At 33.5% G+C, this 15,209-nt stretch overlaps 1 protein-coding gene across 1 annotated transcript in view; it reads right to left on the minus strand.

The window, feature by feature from the left end:
- The window catches only part of ABCB7 (ATP binding cassette subfamily B member 7), an 84,470-nt gene that overhangs the window by 20,468 nt on the left and 48,793 nt on the right, over positions 1–15,209 (minus strand). The window contains exons 2-5 of the mRNA XM_032474678.1: positions 11,455–11,532; positions 9,341–9,427; positions 1,976–2,133; positions 1,773–1,806 (exon numbers count right to left, since the gene is read on the minus strand). Of these exons, the coding sequence (XP_032330569.1) occupies positions 1,773–1,806; positions 1,976–2,133; positions 9,341–9,427; positions 11,455–11,532 (357 nt within the window). The remainder of the gene's footprint in view (positions 1–1,772; positions 1,807–1,975; positions 2,134–9,340; positions 9,428–11,454; positions 11,533–15,209) is intronic.

Below are 15,209 nucleotides of genomic sequence, written 5' to 3' on the forward strand. Positions count from 1 at the left end.
CTGCTATGAACATTGGGGTGCGGGTGTCATCCTGAAGTAGGGTTCCTTTTGGATATATGCCCAGGAGCAGGAGTCCTGGGTCATACGGTAAGTCTATTCCTAGTCTTCTGAGGAATCTCCATACTGTTTTCACAGTGGCTGCACCAAACTGCATTCTCACCAGCAGTGTAGGAGGGTTCCCCTTTCTCCACAGCCTCTCCAGCATTTGTCATTTGTGGACTTTTGAATGATGGCCATTCTGACTGGTGTGAGGTGATACCTCATTGTAGTTTTGATTTGCATTTCTCTGATAATTAGTGATATTGAGCATTTTTTCATGTGCCTATTGATCATTTGTATGTCTTCCTTGGAGAATTGCTTGCTTAGGTCTTTTGCCCATTTTTGGATTGGGCTGTTTGGTTCAAAAATCAGTTGCATTTCTTTATACTAATGATGAATCAACAGAAAAAGAAAGTAAAGAAACAATCCCCTTTAAAATAGCACCCAAAGTAATAAAATACCTAGGAATAAATCTAACCAAGGAGGTGAAAGAATTATACACAGAAAACTATAAACCATTGATGAAGGAAGTTAAAAAGATTTTAAAAAATGGAAAGATATCCCATGCTCTTGGACTGGAAGAATCAATACTCTTAAAATGGTCACACTGCCGAAGGCAATCTACAGATTTAATGCAATCCCTATCAAATGACACAGGACATATTTCACAGAACTAGAACAATCATAATACAATTTATATGGAACCACAAAAGACCTAGAGTTGCCAAAACATTACTGAAGAAAAAGAGGCTGGAGGAATAACTCTCCCAGACTTCAGACAATACTATAGAGCTACAGTCATCAATACAGCATGGTATTGGTACAAAAACAGACATATAGACCAATGAAACAGAATAGAGAGCCCAGACATGTACCCACAAACTTTTGGTCAACTAATCTTCGACCAAGGAGGCAAGAATATACAATGGAATAAAGACAGTCTCTTCAGCAAATGGTGTTGGGAAAACTGGACAGCAGCATGTAAAGCAATGAAGCTAGAACACTCCCTTACACCAGACACAAAAATTAACTCAAAATGGATCAAACACTTAAACATAAGACAAGATACAATAAACCTCCTAGAAGAAAATATAGGGAAAACGTTATCTGACATACATCTCAAAAATGTTCTCCTAGAACAGTGTACTCAAGCAATAGAAATAAAAGCAAGAATAAACAAATGGGACCTACTGAAACTCACAAGCTTCTGCACAGCAAAGGAAACCGTAAGTAAAGCAAAAAGACAACCTACGGAATGCGAGAAAATTTTTGCAAATGAAACCGACAAAGGCTTGATCTCCAGAATAGATAAGCAGCTCATAGGACTTAATAAGAAACAACCAAACAACCCAATCCAGAAATGGGTTTTTCTTGAAAGCTCAGTTATTATCATAACTTTGCCTTATCAAAATGTGTTACAGTACAGTGATAAACTGACAAAGCAGCTAAGATGTAGAGGGTCCCTATACTGAGTGGTACAAAAACGCCTAGCTTTTGTGGTTTTTTTTTTTAAGTTTTCCTAGTTTTTTCCCCACCCTTCATGTCACACCCTTCTTGTTCACCACTTATGGCTATCAGTGTGCCTAACATGTCTTCATCCTCTATTCAGTTTACTAGGAATTGACAACCAAGCTTACCAGAAATATGTTTTAAATAAGAGCCAAAAGGACTCTGAGGAGCTTCTTTGATAAAGTTCCTTATGCTTTGTTACAACCAATGATCCTGCATCTTACACTGATTTCAGGAGTGAATTCCATTAAACTGAGGCTATAGTTACAAGTCTGATCCATAGATAAATCGGGTGTTACCATATAATTTCTGTTGACTACATCGAAGAGTTACATAAATAAGTCCTGAAAGTTGATAATACTCCCCCCAAAAGTGGCTTATATCAGCCTAAGTTTCATTAGTAGAAAATGTCATAGTATTTCCTAGCTATAGCAATAAAAAATGCATAATTTCTCTTATTCTTACCTTTGCTCCACCCAAAAGTCCCAAGGAAATGGCAACTCTAGCTCGTAGATCTGGCCTGTCTTTGGGCCACACATAAGAGAGCATTGCTTTTATGATTTTCCGAGTATCAACATCTTTTAACTGTTGAAAGAGAGAGAACAAAGCAGTGAGTAACATGTCATTTCAAATATAATTATATTTCAATAATGCAGAATTATGTAAATGTTTGAGTAAAATATGAAAACATTACAAAAATAACATTCATTTTGAATATAAGGTCAATATCTTTCAAACTCAAATTATTTTGGAGAAAAACTATTTCAATTAATTTTAAAAAGCTACTTACTTCTCTTAATTTCTTATTTTCATGTACAGCCATCCTCATACTGCCAAAAATTTATTCAGTGGGGGTAAGAGGACATGCACTATACATTTATTTCTTATTTATTAAGCTATCAAAATATTACATAAAATTCAAGAAACATTTTCATATTTCCATCTTTGTGGTCAAAATCTTTATATACTTTTGTGCTGTTTAACAGTATGTTTATGTAAAATATTTTGGAACCCTAAGTCTAAACTCATGGTAGAGCAGAGTTACAACACAATGTTTAGGAAAGCAGAAGTCTTGGCACTGACTATAGAGAACAAAAGTTGGGTTATTAAAATTTTCAACAAAAACATAATTTTTCAGTCATACTTAATCTGAACTACAACTACCTTACATTTTTCCCCCAACTTTCCAAGGCAACATTCCCATTAAATATTTTTGTTTCAGTCTCAGCTTTTAGAAGTAACATATTAGGAATCAAAACCACACTTTCTAAAGCCAAAATAAGATCAATACATATACATTCCAAAACTACTATATTATTATAGTTGGTGAAATAATCCCCATTTAAAAAATTAAAGTATCTACTCAATTTCTAGAAAAGGTATTAAAGAGGAAAAAAAACAAAAAAAGTTAACGCTCACTGCTGGTAAAGGTGTATGGAAATAGGCACTCTAATACACTGTTAATAGGAGAGTACACTGAAACAATCTTTCTGCAAAGCAATTTCATATCTGCCATTAGCTTTTAAAATAATTTTGCCCTTTATCTCAAGAATTCCACTTCTGGGAATTTATATTTAAGTTTTAAGCTAAAACAACAACAACAACAACAACAACAAAATATTCTCCAAGTTAAATCAATTTTACTTCCTAAAAATCTCTTGAATCTACTTCTTTCTATTTCCACCACAAATGTAATCCAAGCTATCATCATTTTTTACATAAACCACTGTAACAACCTCCTAACTGATCTCCTTGCATCCACTCTGCTCCCTGTCCAATTAGTTTACCCTACAATCAGATACTACTCTCAGCTTAAAACACTTCAATGGCATCCTATCACTCTTAGGATAAAGATCAAAGTCCATACCACAGCTTATGAGTGTGAGCTCTGCTTGGCCTGGCCCCTAGCTACCTTTCTAGTCATGCCTTATACCACTGCTTTCAGTGTTCATGCAACACTACCTTTCTTTCAGATCCTCAAAAAGACTGTCCCACTTTGCACAATGCTGTTTACTCTGCCTGGAATAATCTCTCTCTTTGCAACATCGATCTGTCTCCAACTTCTTCCAATTAGTTAACTGCCAGCCCAAGCAGCACTTTCTCATTGAAGTCTTCTTCCCTAACCACAGTCAGGATCCTTGACTGTATTCTCTCTCAGAACAGTACTCATTTCTTTCAGAGTACCCATTTCAGTTACAAACTACATATACAGCAATCTGATTAACAACTGCTCTCCTGCTAGAATTCCACTTGAGCAGCGAGTTTGTGTTCTGTGCTCACTGATGTAACCCAATACCAAATACAATAGTTGATATACAGTAGATACACAACAAGTACTTATTGAATAAAAGGATGAAAAATTTAGCTATAAGGATGTTTTATCCCATGCTGTTTAAATAGGGAAAAACTGGGTTTAGCTTAAATGATCAACAATGGAGAATCATGCAAACAAGTAACAGTGAATGCATACAGCAAAATATAGCCATATGCAGTGACACAGAAACACGTTAAGTGAAAAAAGCAGAGTACAAAACTTATTTTTCGTGGAAAAAAAATGTGACGTATGTATGAGTTTACACATGTTTACAAATGGATCTGGAAAGCAGTACCCTCCAAAGTGTTAACATTAGTAGCTATGAGTAGATGGAATTACTGATTTTTTGTATTTCTCTTTTTGCTTGCTTGTATTTTCTGCAATTCACAAATATAGTAACAAAAAGTTTAATTCATTTTGAGGGGGAAAAGTTACACAATTTCAAGTAGATTTGCACAACAAGGAATGGGGAAAAAGTGTCAACATATAAGAAACCCAGGACAATGCATCATTTTATACAGGGCAGTTTTTATACTACAGTTATTCCACCCAAGGATCAGCAAACTATTTTTCTAGTTTTAGTTTCTAGTTTTCTCTTTTAGTTACTTTATTGAGTAAAGAGTAACAGAAATAAAGCTGTTCATACTGAACTGAAAACAAAACTACCTTTCTGAGCTGCTTTAAATACACAGGATGGCAAAAACATGAAATGCTGAAAAGTATAGTCCTTAATGTTTTATTTTATACACACATACATCACACACATGAGCTCTCCTAACTGGTAGGGTATTGTTTTAAAGGAAATAAAGCTATAATTTTAAAATGCATTTTTCCAATCAAACTATTACTAAATAAATATAATGAATTATAACACAAACTGGGACATTTCAACCACTTTCCCATTTCACAAGTTTTATCTGTCTTATTTTTCTTGATGGAATAATGGCAAAAGGGCCGTTTCCACATATCTTTAGAAACACTTTCTCCTGTCAAAAACCTTCTACAATAGACCTCAAATTTTTTTTCAATAAAGACACAGAGAAGTTATGGCTAAGAGCAAGAAAATTATTCTAGTTGGCTTAATAGTGCATAAAATGTCACCACTTCATTTAACAAAATGGGTTCTGAAGTTGTGTAATCATGCATTATGAGTCCATTAGGCTGCAAAGTACATGACTTCAGTTATAGTTTAGATAAACTATAAAATTTGAAAAATAATGTCTTTTTTAAAGTGGAGGCCAAATTAAAGAGGCATTTCAGAGGCTGAGGCACATTTTAAAAATATTTTAAACCAACTTATTCCTGCTGCACAGGAATAAATAAATTGAAGGCCTCAATATAGATCCTAAAAAACAAAATCACCAGTTAATCCATACTGGACACCCAGTGGTAATCCTGAAAGACAAAAGGGTTATCTAAAGCTAGAAAGAGACCAGCTACAGCTTGAGACTGAATTAGGTATCATCTTCACATCAACTCATCTTTTCATTTTAGATTGAGCAACACAAATAGTATATATAACATTTTAAGATCACATCCTCAACGAAAAGGTGAAAAATGTAGGAAATAGTCAAAGGAGGATGATGAGAGATTGAATTATTTGAAAACACACTGTGTAAAGAGTAATTATAGTATAGGAAAAAACCCAATGGTTTAAGGAAAGAAAGTTCTTTCTCAAGGGTCAAAATTTCTGAAGTAATCAATGGTTGATATCATAATAGTTTTTTCTAAGCCTTGCTTACACATAAACAGAAAATATGAAATTCTTTAACTTTTCTATTTATGATTTTCACAGTAAGTAAAATTCAAAAGCTATTTTAAAAACATAACAGTGATGACAATATCATGACAACAAAAGCTCTATAAAATGAACACTACAGAAATATCATTAAAAGGCCTGTAAAAGTAGGAGTCAATCTACTTTCCTCCTCTGCTAACATATATAACATGGCCTTCTTGCTGTAGCTAGATAGCCTCAAATTCAAAACACAAAACTGATATTTTAAGCCCCACTACAATGTAAAACTGGTACAATGTTAGTACGAATAACAAAAATTTTTAGAGAGGTCTCAACTACATACTGGAATTAGCTAGCCATAAGAAAGAAAAACAATTCGATTCAGGATGAAAACACAAGGGTAACAAAAGAAGGAATTCAAATTGACTCACTAATATCTTTGATAACAAAATTGTATTTTTTCCTCCAGAAATGAGTTTGGAAGAAAAGGTTTAGAGACATCAGAGAGCTGTCAAAGAAGAAATGAAAGTAAGTGAAAACAAGCTGGACCAAAAGAAAAAAAAAAAGTGCCAGAGAAAGAAACTTTACTGATACCAGAAATAATGCTCAATAAATATTTATTCAATTAATGAATTAACTTATCTATTCTTAAACCTATCAGGGCAAATTCCAGGAAGAATATCTGAATGCTTGATTTATTAAGTCATCACATCTTTTGACAGATTTTAAAATATTTACTTATTTCTTATTAATATATACCTTCATAAGCCTTATGAGGCTGGGCAGGTAAGAAGATATAACAAGAGGAACATACTACTATACAGGGAGCTGAAACAGCACAAGCACAGCACAGAAGGCCAAAAACAAACACATAAGTATCACTGGAAGCACCTGACTCAACAGGGTATAACTGGAAAGCCACAAATTGTACTGCTTATATGCAGCAGTGCTCAATTCAAAAGCATAACCTGAGGGAAGTATGCAGTTGCTTATAATCATAAGTGCTCTAAGTGAATACCTATAGCTAATGATCATGTGGAGAGGGCACAAAAAGGACAATTAAAAAATTAAAACACATCTTGAGCAGCTCACATCTGGCAGAATTTCAGATATTAAAGATAATTGTGTATTAATAAATTGAATAATGTTTTGCTTCTCAAGTCAGTAACTTCATATTTCTCATCAGAAAAGGTTGTTAAGCACTGAAGCAATAGTAATTTTTTTCACCAAAAGCCCATTCATTTCAAGGGAGTGGAACCCATTGGGCTTCGATAGGAAAAAGAAAGAGTAAGAAAAAAGAAAATGATCTTTTTATAAAGGTAGCAGAATCAACTTTTCTTTAGCTGATGGATTTATATAAGAATTCTGGTTTTAGAGACATTCCTAAATTCCAATAGCAAGAAATGTTCTAACTCACAAATTCAAGGGATTGGTTTAGATGGAAATTTCTTGGGGGCAAAATTTATGGAGAGGAATAAAAAAAATACCAAAAAATTTTGGATGCTATCTGTTTTGTATAAATGTGGGCTATAGGCTGAATGTTTTTTCCCTAAAGAACTAGTATAGCAGAGAATTTGGAAGTGCCCACAATTTCAAGGATAATCAAACTGTCCAAAGAACTGTCTCTTCAATCCAAGCTAAAGATAACTTAACTGCAATTACAGGAATAATTTTAACCACTACTTCAATACTGTTAGGGATAACAGTGGCTTGATAAAAGCTAGGTCAAAAGACAAGAAACTTGAGTAGTGTATAATGGAAAAATCTAAAAGGTAAGTGGAAAACTTTGCCCACATTATTGGGGATATAAGTATATTAAGTTTATAAATGGGAGAGGAAAGATATATTAGTAGTCAGGGAAAGATTTGCAATTACTGTTACATTCTCTGTACCTCAAGGTTTGTTTTCCAAGCTCTGTTGTTCTAAAACTGCAATGAAGAGCTTAAGTGGCAGTGCAAAGGCCCTAAGAAAAAAATAACTTATGCTAGATATGAGGTGGATTTGTACCCAACAGTCAACTTAATAATTTATGTGCCTCGTTTTTTTTTTAAATTTATTCTGACCAAGGTTGGGTGGGGCGGGTAATTAGGCTTATTTATTTTTAGAGGAGGTACTGGAGATTGAACCCAGGACCTCATGCATGCTAAGCATGTGCTTTACCACTTGAGCTATACCCTCCCCGCTCAATTTAATAATTTATAATAAAAAAACTACCAAGTTGACTGATATTTACATTGGCCAGTCAGTGAATTCTCTATCCCAAAGGGAAGTCAATGTGAGAAATCAAATAAAGATCATAAGACTGCTTGATGATAGATGAAATCAGAGCCAGAAAACAGCTTCTTCATGTCATCCAGGTATTCTTGGCCACTGGTCTGTGTGTCCACTCATCTTAACAAGCCTAGAGACTTATTATTCTATTATCTCCCCAATTCTCCATTTTTTAATACTCCAAGTTGTTGTTTCACTTCTTTAATTATACGAAGATTTATGCCAAAGCCTCTGATTGCCTCCAGTAAGTGCTAGATCTCTTTTAATACTACTAGCTTCTGACAATATCCAATCAATGAGGATATGTTTCTAACATTAAAAAAAAAGAGTATGTCAAGCAAAGTCTGGTAAGTAGTCCTTATAGTCAGTTCTGCATTATTTGTATTTTTATTATGAGCACAGGATTAGTGAAATTTATGAAATTTACTAACATGCTTTTTTTCACATAAAAAAGTTCAAATGCAGGAGCAAAGTTCCAAAATCCTTTTAAAAATCTGAAGATTATATTATAAAACAAGTAGTTAATTAGTTCATCTATCTTAAAAACAGGATCTTCCAAATACTGAAACTTCCACTCTTTTTTCATAATCCCCTTACTATAGCCATACTGGATAAACAAATGATTTAAATACCTCCTGAGGAGGTATGGGGATTAAAGAAATAGGGAGAAAAGCACTGGAAAGGTTTTCTTATCAATCACCTCCCACCAATAAAATAACTAAAATTTATTTATCTCTCTACAATTTAGAGAGCACTTTTACACAAAATTTGTTCACTTGCCAATAACCCTGAAAATATCATTTCTACTTAGAGATACCATATACATACTGGTTGGGTGAAGTTAGAGGAAGAAAATAAAGGCAAGCTCAGAGAAAGAGGGCCAGATGGAGAATTGTATAACAGTATTCCAATGACAGTTTCACTCCCTTGGAAAAAGTATAGTGCAATTAAATCTTTTTATTTCAGTGGCCCTACTGTTTAGCTTGTCTGTATAATGATAGCAATAAAGAATATGGATAATTAAATAAATGGATCAGGTAAATGGAGGATTTACCATGAAGCTAGGAGACATTCTAGAATCTTTCTAAACTGAAGTACAGAAGGGAAAATGTTAACTTTAAAACACACACACACAAATTACTTGTAAGAGTTAAATGTAATTTATCTATTTATAAGGATAGATTATATAACAAATAACCTCAACACTATTTTAAATAAAGAGATAAAATGTTTAGGTTGGTAACTAATTTTTTTTCTCTTTAGTCAATCATGATATTTTTTGCTTGCTTGAAGTCTGAGAAAATCTTATCTATACAACTATGGTCAATTCATATGGTTTTTTATGAGAAAACCTGGAGTGACATGAGTCAATCAACATATTCTGGAATATAATAATCTTGAATATATCTATCTTCCATTCAAGTACAATCACCTATAATAATTTTCAGTTACTTGTTATTGGCTCTTACCCCTTCTTTCGGGTCTGTGTGGAGTCCTCCTCCTGCGTGACCATGCCAACACGTCCTCTTTTCTATCAGTGGCCATGCCTGGAGAGCCTAGTTGAAGACGATACCAAGTTGTCCATTAGCTATTAAAGAATTTCACATCTTTAAAAATATGACTTGGACAGTGTAATCTGATGCATGTCCTCCTACCCCAAAATTCAGAGGCACAGCTTTGAGCTTAGCATAGTAAGTAAAACACCCCCATAATTAGCTTACAGATACATTTATACAAAGAATATTGAGATATAACAAATTACTCATATAGAAGTTGCTTTCCCGAATTAGCTTTTGAAATTAATATTTAAAAGATTTAACTTGTATCATACTTCTATTTGACTTATACTAGCTTTCTTGCTGTCATTTGCTCCTAAGGTACTGTGTAATCCATAACTCTATAATTGGCAAAGCAAAGTACATAATACAGTTAATTAACTGTATCCCACTTGCTTTCTATGCATATGCATTTTTGCTTTACAATTTAATATAGCTGATTTCACATAACTGATTCTTTTATTATTCTGGCTCATATATATATTTAGAAACAAAATATTTTTATTACTTCACAGTCTATCTTATGCTATAGAAACATGCATTCATGTTTTGTCTTTACTACTACATAGTAAATTTCTTACAATTAGGGACAGTCTCTTTTATCCTTGTATCTCCCATGGCCCATGCCAGTGTCTTGTACACGGGCTTGTTGAATTAGTTTATAAAACAGAGCTATCTACAGATCTTCCAACTAGTCTTGAAAATATGCAAACATCTTGCCTACTACAATTCTTTTAAAAGGTCCTAGACTACTGCTCAGGTTAGAGAAATACAAAAATTAAATCATTTGAGAAAATGTAACAGTTGAAAGATAGTAAAGATTAGGATTAAAATTTAGGCTTGCTAATTTTAAAGTGTTTCCTCAAAAATTACTTAATAAAGTATATGGATATAATAATGCTTCTTCAGTAGCCATAATAATCAATAATTAATGAACAAATGCACAGCTCTTTAGAAACACAAATGTGTATCAATACTGAATCCTAACAATATTGGCTCTGAGTCAAGCTATGAAAATGGAATTACAAGAAGCAAAAGTGCCTTCTTGTTCTCACCTGTTGAGACTCAAAAAATAATTGCCATAAATAGGTTACCGATTTCCGAATCAACAATCTCAAAGCATTTTTAAAGGGAAAACATCAAAAGGTAATCTTTAGTGTGACACTGCCTTTGTGACATTTTTCCCTCTAAAAGACTGAGCAACAGGTTATATGAAGGGGTGTGGTAAATAACGTACAAGATAATGAGGCCTTCAACAAAGCAAAGGATTAAAATATAAATAAATTCAGTAGTGTCAAAAACAATGAGAAGATGGAGCACATTCTCCCTTACCTTAAAACTTAAATAATGGAAAATCTAACTCATTTCTACAGTTTCTGCATAAATTAGAACAATGCCTTGTACCTTAACAGCAAATAATCGCTAATCAGAAGAAAAAACAAAGTACCCAGGATTTAGACTGTCTTCTAATGTTCTAGCCTTTCTATCTTGGAGATTTATTTGTCTCATGTTAAAGCACTGAGAATTTTTAAAGGTGTCTTTCACTTATATTGCCAATGAAAAATAACCCTCATCAACATGTAAACTCAGTATCACTTACCCTACAGGCTCTAATAAGCTTATTAGAGCCCCTTGATATTCCACTATCTGAACATCTTCTAAGGTAAAGAACCTTTACACACATGAAAAATGTACAGCACTCCATATATCAGATACAAATTACCAGGATAAATTTAAGTGTCAACAAGCTGCCATTGCATTTATAAAAACTTTCTAAAAACACTACTCTAGTTGGCATTGATCTCAAGAGATTCAGACAGATTTCTCCAGGGACAGAAAAATATCAAGATTTCTTCCTCCATTCCTAGTAGCAGAAACATATCTTCTTATTTATCTTGCCAGTATTTAGAAAAAAATGAAAAGGGAAATAATTTGGGAAATATAAAATATGTAGTATAAATTGGAAAATACTCCAAGGGCTTACACATTTTTCCTACTTATATGTAGAAGTGTCTGCTTCATCTTACCCTTGTAGCATCTAATAACTGTCTTGAATTGCCTTTTCCCAGTCTCTGCCATGTGGTATGTCTTAATGACTCTGAGATCTGCAGAAGAGAAAAAAAGGGGGGGAAGAATTTTCAGAGTGGACAGTCAATATTCAGAGATTTATTTTACTGTCCATAATCATACATAAAACTAAACCCATAGCCAGTATTAGAGAGATGGTTACTATATAACTAAAAAGGTTAAAAATAAAATGTGTGGTCCACATATAAGGTAAATTATATTACCGATTAAAAGTGACAAATTGTACTTTCTTTTTGCTTTCTCTCCAGGTTTCTCTTTGTTTGTCAAAGTCTCCAAAGTCTTCCACCCCATTTCTTTCTTAAATGGCTTCTATGCTCTTTTCAAACATTCTTACTTTTACTGTATTTTATTATGTTCTACATTGTCTGTATTCTCTCTTTAGTTTTAATGGTGAATACTAAATTTAGATACTGTCACAAGATCAGTTTTGGCAAGGTCTGTAACCAACTAATGGACTTTTGGGCCAATTTTTTGTCTTGATAATATTCCAAAAATGGAGTTGAAAGAAGGCAGAATGAAGAACTTTCCCATGGTAATACCAGATAGACATCTGTAAAATGGACACACATCCTTCTAAAATGCACCATTGATTTAGTGGTGAAAAATCTGCTTCTTAGGTCAAGCCTCTCCCAAAAGGCAGGTAATACTTAGGCTTCCCCTAAGCTATAAATGAGTTGTACAAATGGATTAATGTCTGAATATAAAAGTCAATGCTGTACACTGCAACAGAGCAAAAATTAAATCAACCAAAAAACAACCTTCATACACACAAAAAAGCTAACCATATTATTGAGAAAGTTAACTCAGCTGTTTTCTAGAATATAATGAATGGTAGCTAATTTCTGTTTACGTATATTTGTAAATATATGTCATTCCCTGAATTATAAAAATTTCAAAAATACTAATATCTATTTGCACACTGTCTTGCCAAACTCAACTTCCTCTATCACTCCATGTATCCTCAAACTTCTATAAGCCATCCACTGTCAGTGATACCTTTCTGGTATTTAACTTGTTTCCTCCACTGCCTTTCTCCATGCTCAGACCTTGTACAAGCTTTACTCCCTCATTTTCCTATTTTTCAGAAGCCCCAAGTTTAAGTAATTGCATATCAAACAAGATCGTGTACATGCTTGCACATGCATATGCCATTTAATCTTCTTTGCCTTTCAAAATTTGCTCAGTTACTTTATGTAAATGACTACCCACCTTCTTTATTCTCTCTCAAAATATTGCCTATATATGGCCAATAGGTAAAAGATAAATGTTGGTGATACACTTATATTAACAGCAAAAACATACTTTCTAAAGTGATAAAATCTAACCCCTTGAAAGTATCTATAAAACTCCTTCAAATTTTCTATCTCTATCCTTCTCTAATCAAACCATTTTCTCCTTATGAATCAGCATTCAAGGTAAATAATTTTTTAAATGTTCACATTCAAACTGAACTTCTAGTAGTAAGATAGCACTGTTAAAATTATAAACTACTTCAGGCATATAAGAAGTTCAGAAAACAATATAATGAACACAATGTGTACTCAACATCTCACCTAAGAAATAACAGGTAAGAAGAAAGCCCCTGACACGCTCCTCTACAATGTCATCTCCTCCCTGTTCCCCAGAGAGAATCAGCATTGATTACTTAAAACATCTTTCATTGCAAAAGCAAAAATAACAGTCACATAATGGGACAGCTTCTTTTGAGGACTAGTCCCACCACTATTTAAGATATCGTTTCTATGGAAAAATGTTCTGACTTCTAAACAACAGACTTACAAACACTTCTGAAACACAATGCATTTGTAAGTTAAGGATTACCTCTACTTTTAAAACCCTGAAGGAAGAGGTTTATAGCAAAAAAAAAATTTTTTTTTCACTTAAAAATGGAGGAAGGCAACAAGAGAAAGAAAAACATATTGATTAATTCTTCGAAACCTGATTTGAAAATTAGAGGGTTGGATCAGATGCTAAGGTCCCTTCCTACTCTAAAACTCTGTGATTTTTACAGAATAAAATGAAGGTTGCAGTTATTAATTGGATTTTTAAAATCTTAGCTGAGTAGATTATAATTTATTTCTTCAATAAGTCTAGCATCTGAATTTATTTATTTATTTATTTATTCGTTTGTTTATTTATTTATTTATTTCTGGGGTGAGATTGCTTTATTTTATTTTTTTTAACATTTTTTATTGATTTATAATCATTTTACAATGCTGTGTCAAATTCCAGTGTAGAGCACAATTTTTCAGTTATACATGAACATATATATATATATATTCATTGTCACATTTTTTTCTCTGTGAGCTACCATAAGATATTGTATATATTTCCCTGTGCTATACAGTATAATCTTGCTTATCTATTCTACAATTTTGAAATCTCAGTCTATCTCTTCCCATCCCCCGTCCCCTTGGCAACCACAAGTTTGTATTCTATGTCTATGAGTCTGTTTCTGTTTTGTATTTATGCTTTTTTTTTTTTTTTTAGATTCCACATGAGTGATCTCATATGGTGTTTTTCTTTCACCTTCTGTCTTACTTCACTTAGAATGACATTCTCCAGAAACATCCATGTTGCTGCAAATGGCGTTATGTTGTCGGTTTTTATGGCTGAGTAGTATTCCATTGTATAAATAGACGACTTCTTCTTTATCCAGTCATCTGTTGATGGACATTTAGCCTGTCTCCATGTCTTGGCTATTGTAAATAGTGCTGCTATGAACATTGGGGTGCAGGTGTCATCCTGAAGTAGGGTTCTTTCTGGATACATGCCCAGGAGCAGGATTCCTGGGTCATATGGTAAGTCAATTCCTAGTCTTTTGAGGAATCTCATACTGTTTTCCACAGTGGCTGTACCAAACTGCATTCCCACCAGCAGTGTAGGAGGGTTCCCCTTTCTCCACAGCCTCTCCAGCATTCGTTATTTGTGGATTTTTGAATGATGGCCATTCTGACTGGTGTGAGGTGATACCTCATTGTAGTTTTGATTTGCATTTCTCTGATAATTAGTGATATTGAGCATTTTTTCATGTGCCTATTGATCATTTGTATGTCTTCCTTGGAGAATTGCTTGTTTAGGTCTTCTGCCCATTTTCGGATTGAGCTGTTTGTTTTTTTCTTACTAAGTCGTATGAGCTGCTTATATATTCTGGAGATCAAGCCTTTGTCGGTTTCATCGTTTGCAAAAATTTTCTCCCATTCCGTAGGTTGTCTTTTTGTTTTACTTATGGTTTCCTTTTCTGTGCAGAAGCTTGTAAGTTTCATTAGGTCCCATTTGTTTATTCTTGCTTTTATTTCTATTCCTTGAATTTATTTATAACATCATCCCTCCAAAGACATACACAACAATAAACCATGTATTATTGAAGATAACAGACTACTGTACACAGATACCATACAAGTGCAGTATACTGAAAATGACAATCTGCTAGTCCTTTTGAAGCAGATAAGTTAAAACACTAGAGAGTCATGTTTATTTTATCTAAAAAAGGAAGAAATTCTGGAAGAACCTAAAAGTTAGGGATTCTGTGGCTTCTGAGCATAATGTACACTCTCATTGAAATCAGCACTATTATTCAGTAATTAATAAAATATTAATCCTTGATAGACAGTTGCATAGGCATAATATCTTGCTCTGTGTAGGCATTCAATTATTACTCACAAACTTTTATCAACACCATTAATCTAGCAGA

The sequence above is a fragment of the Camelus ferus genome, chromosome X (genome assembly GCF_009834535.1).
Source record: "Camelus ferus isolate YT-003-E chromosome X, BCGSAC_Cfer_1.0, whole genome shotgun sequence".
NCBI classification, from domain to species: domain Eukaryota; kingdom Metazoa; phylum Chordata; class Mammalia; order Artiodactyla; family Camelidae; genus Camelus; species Camelus ferus.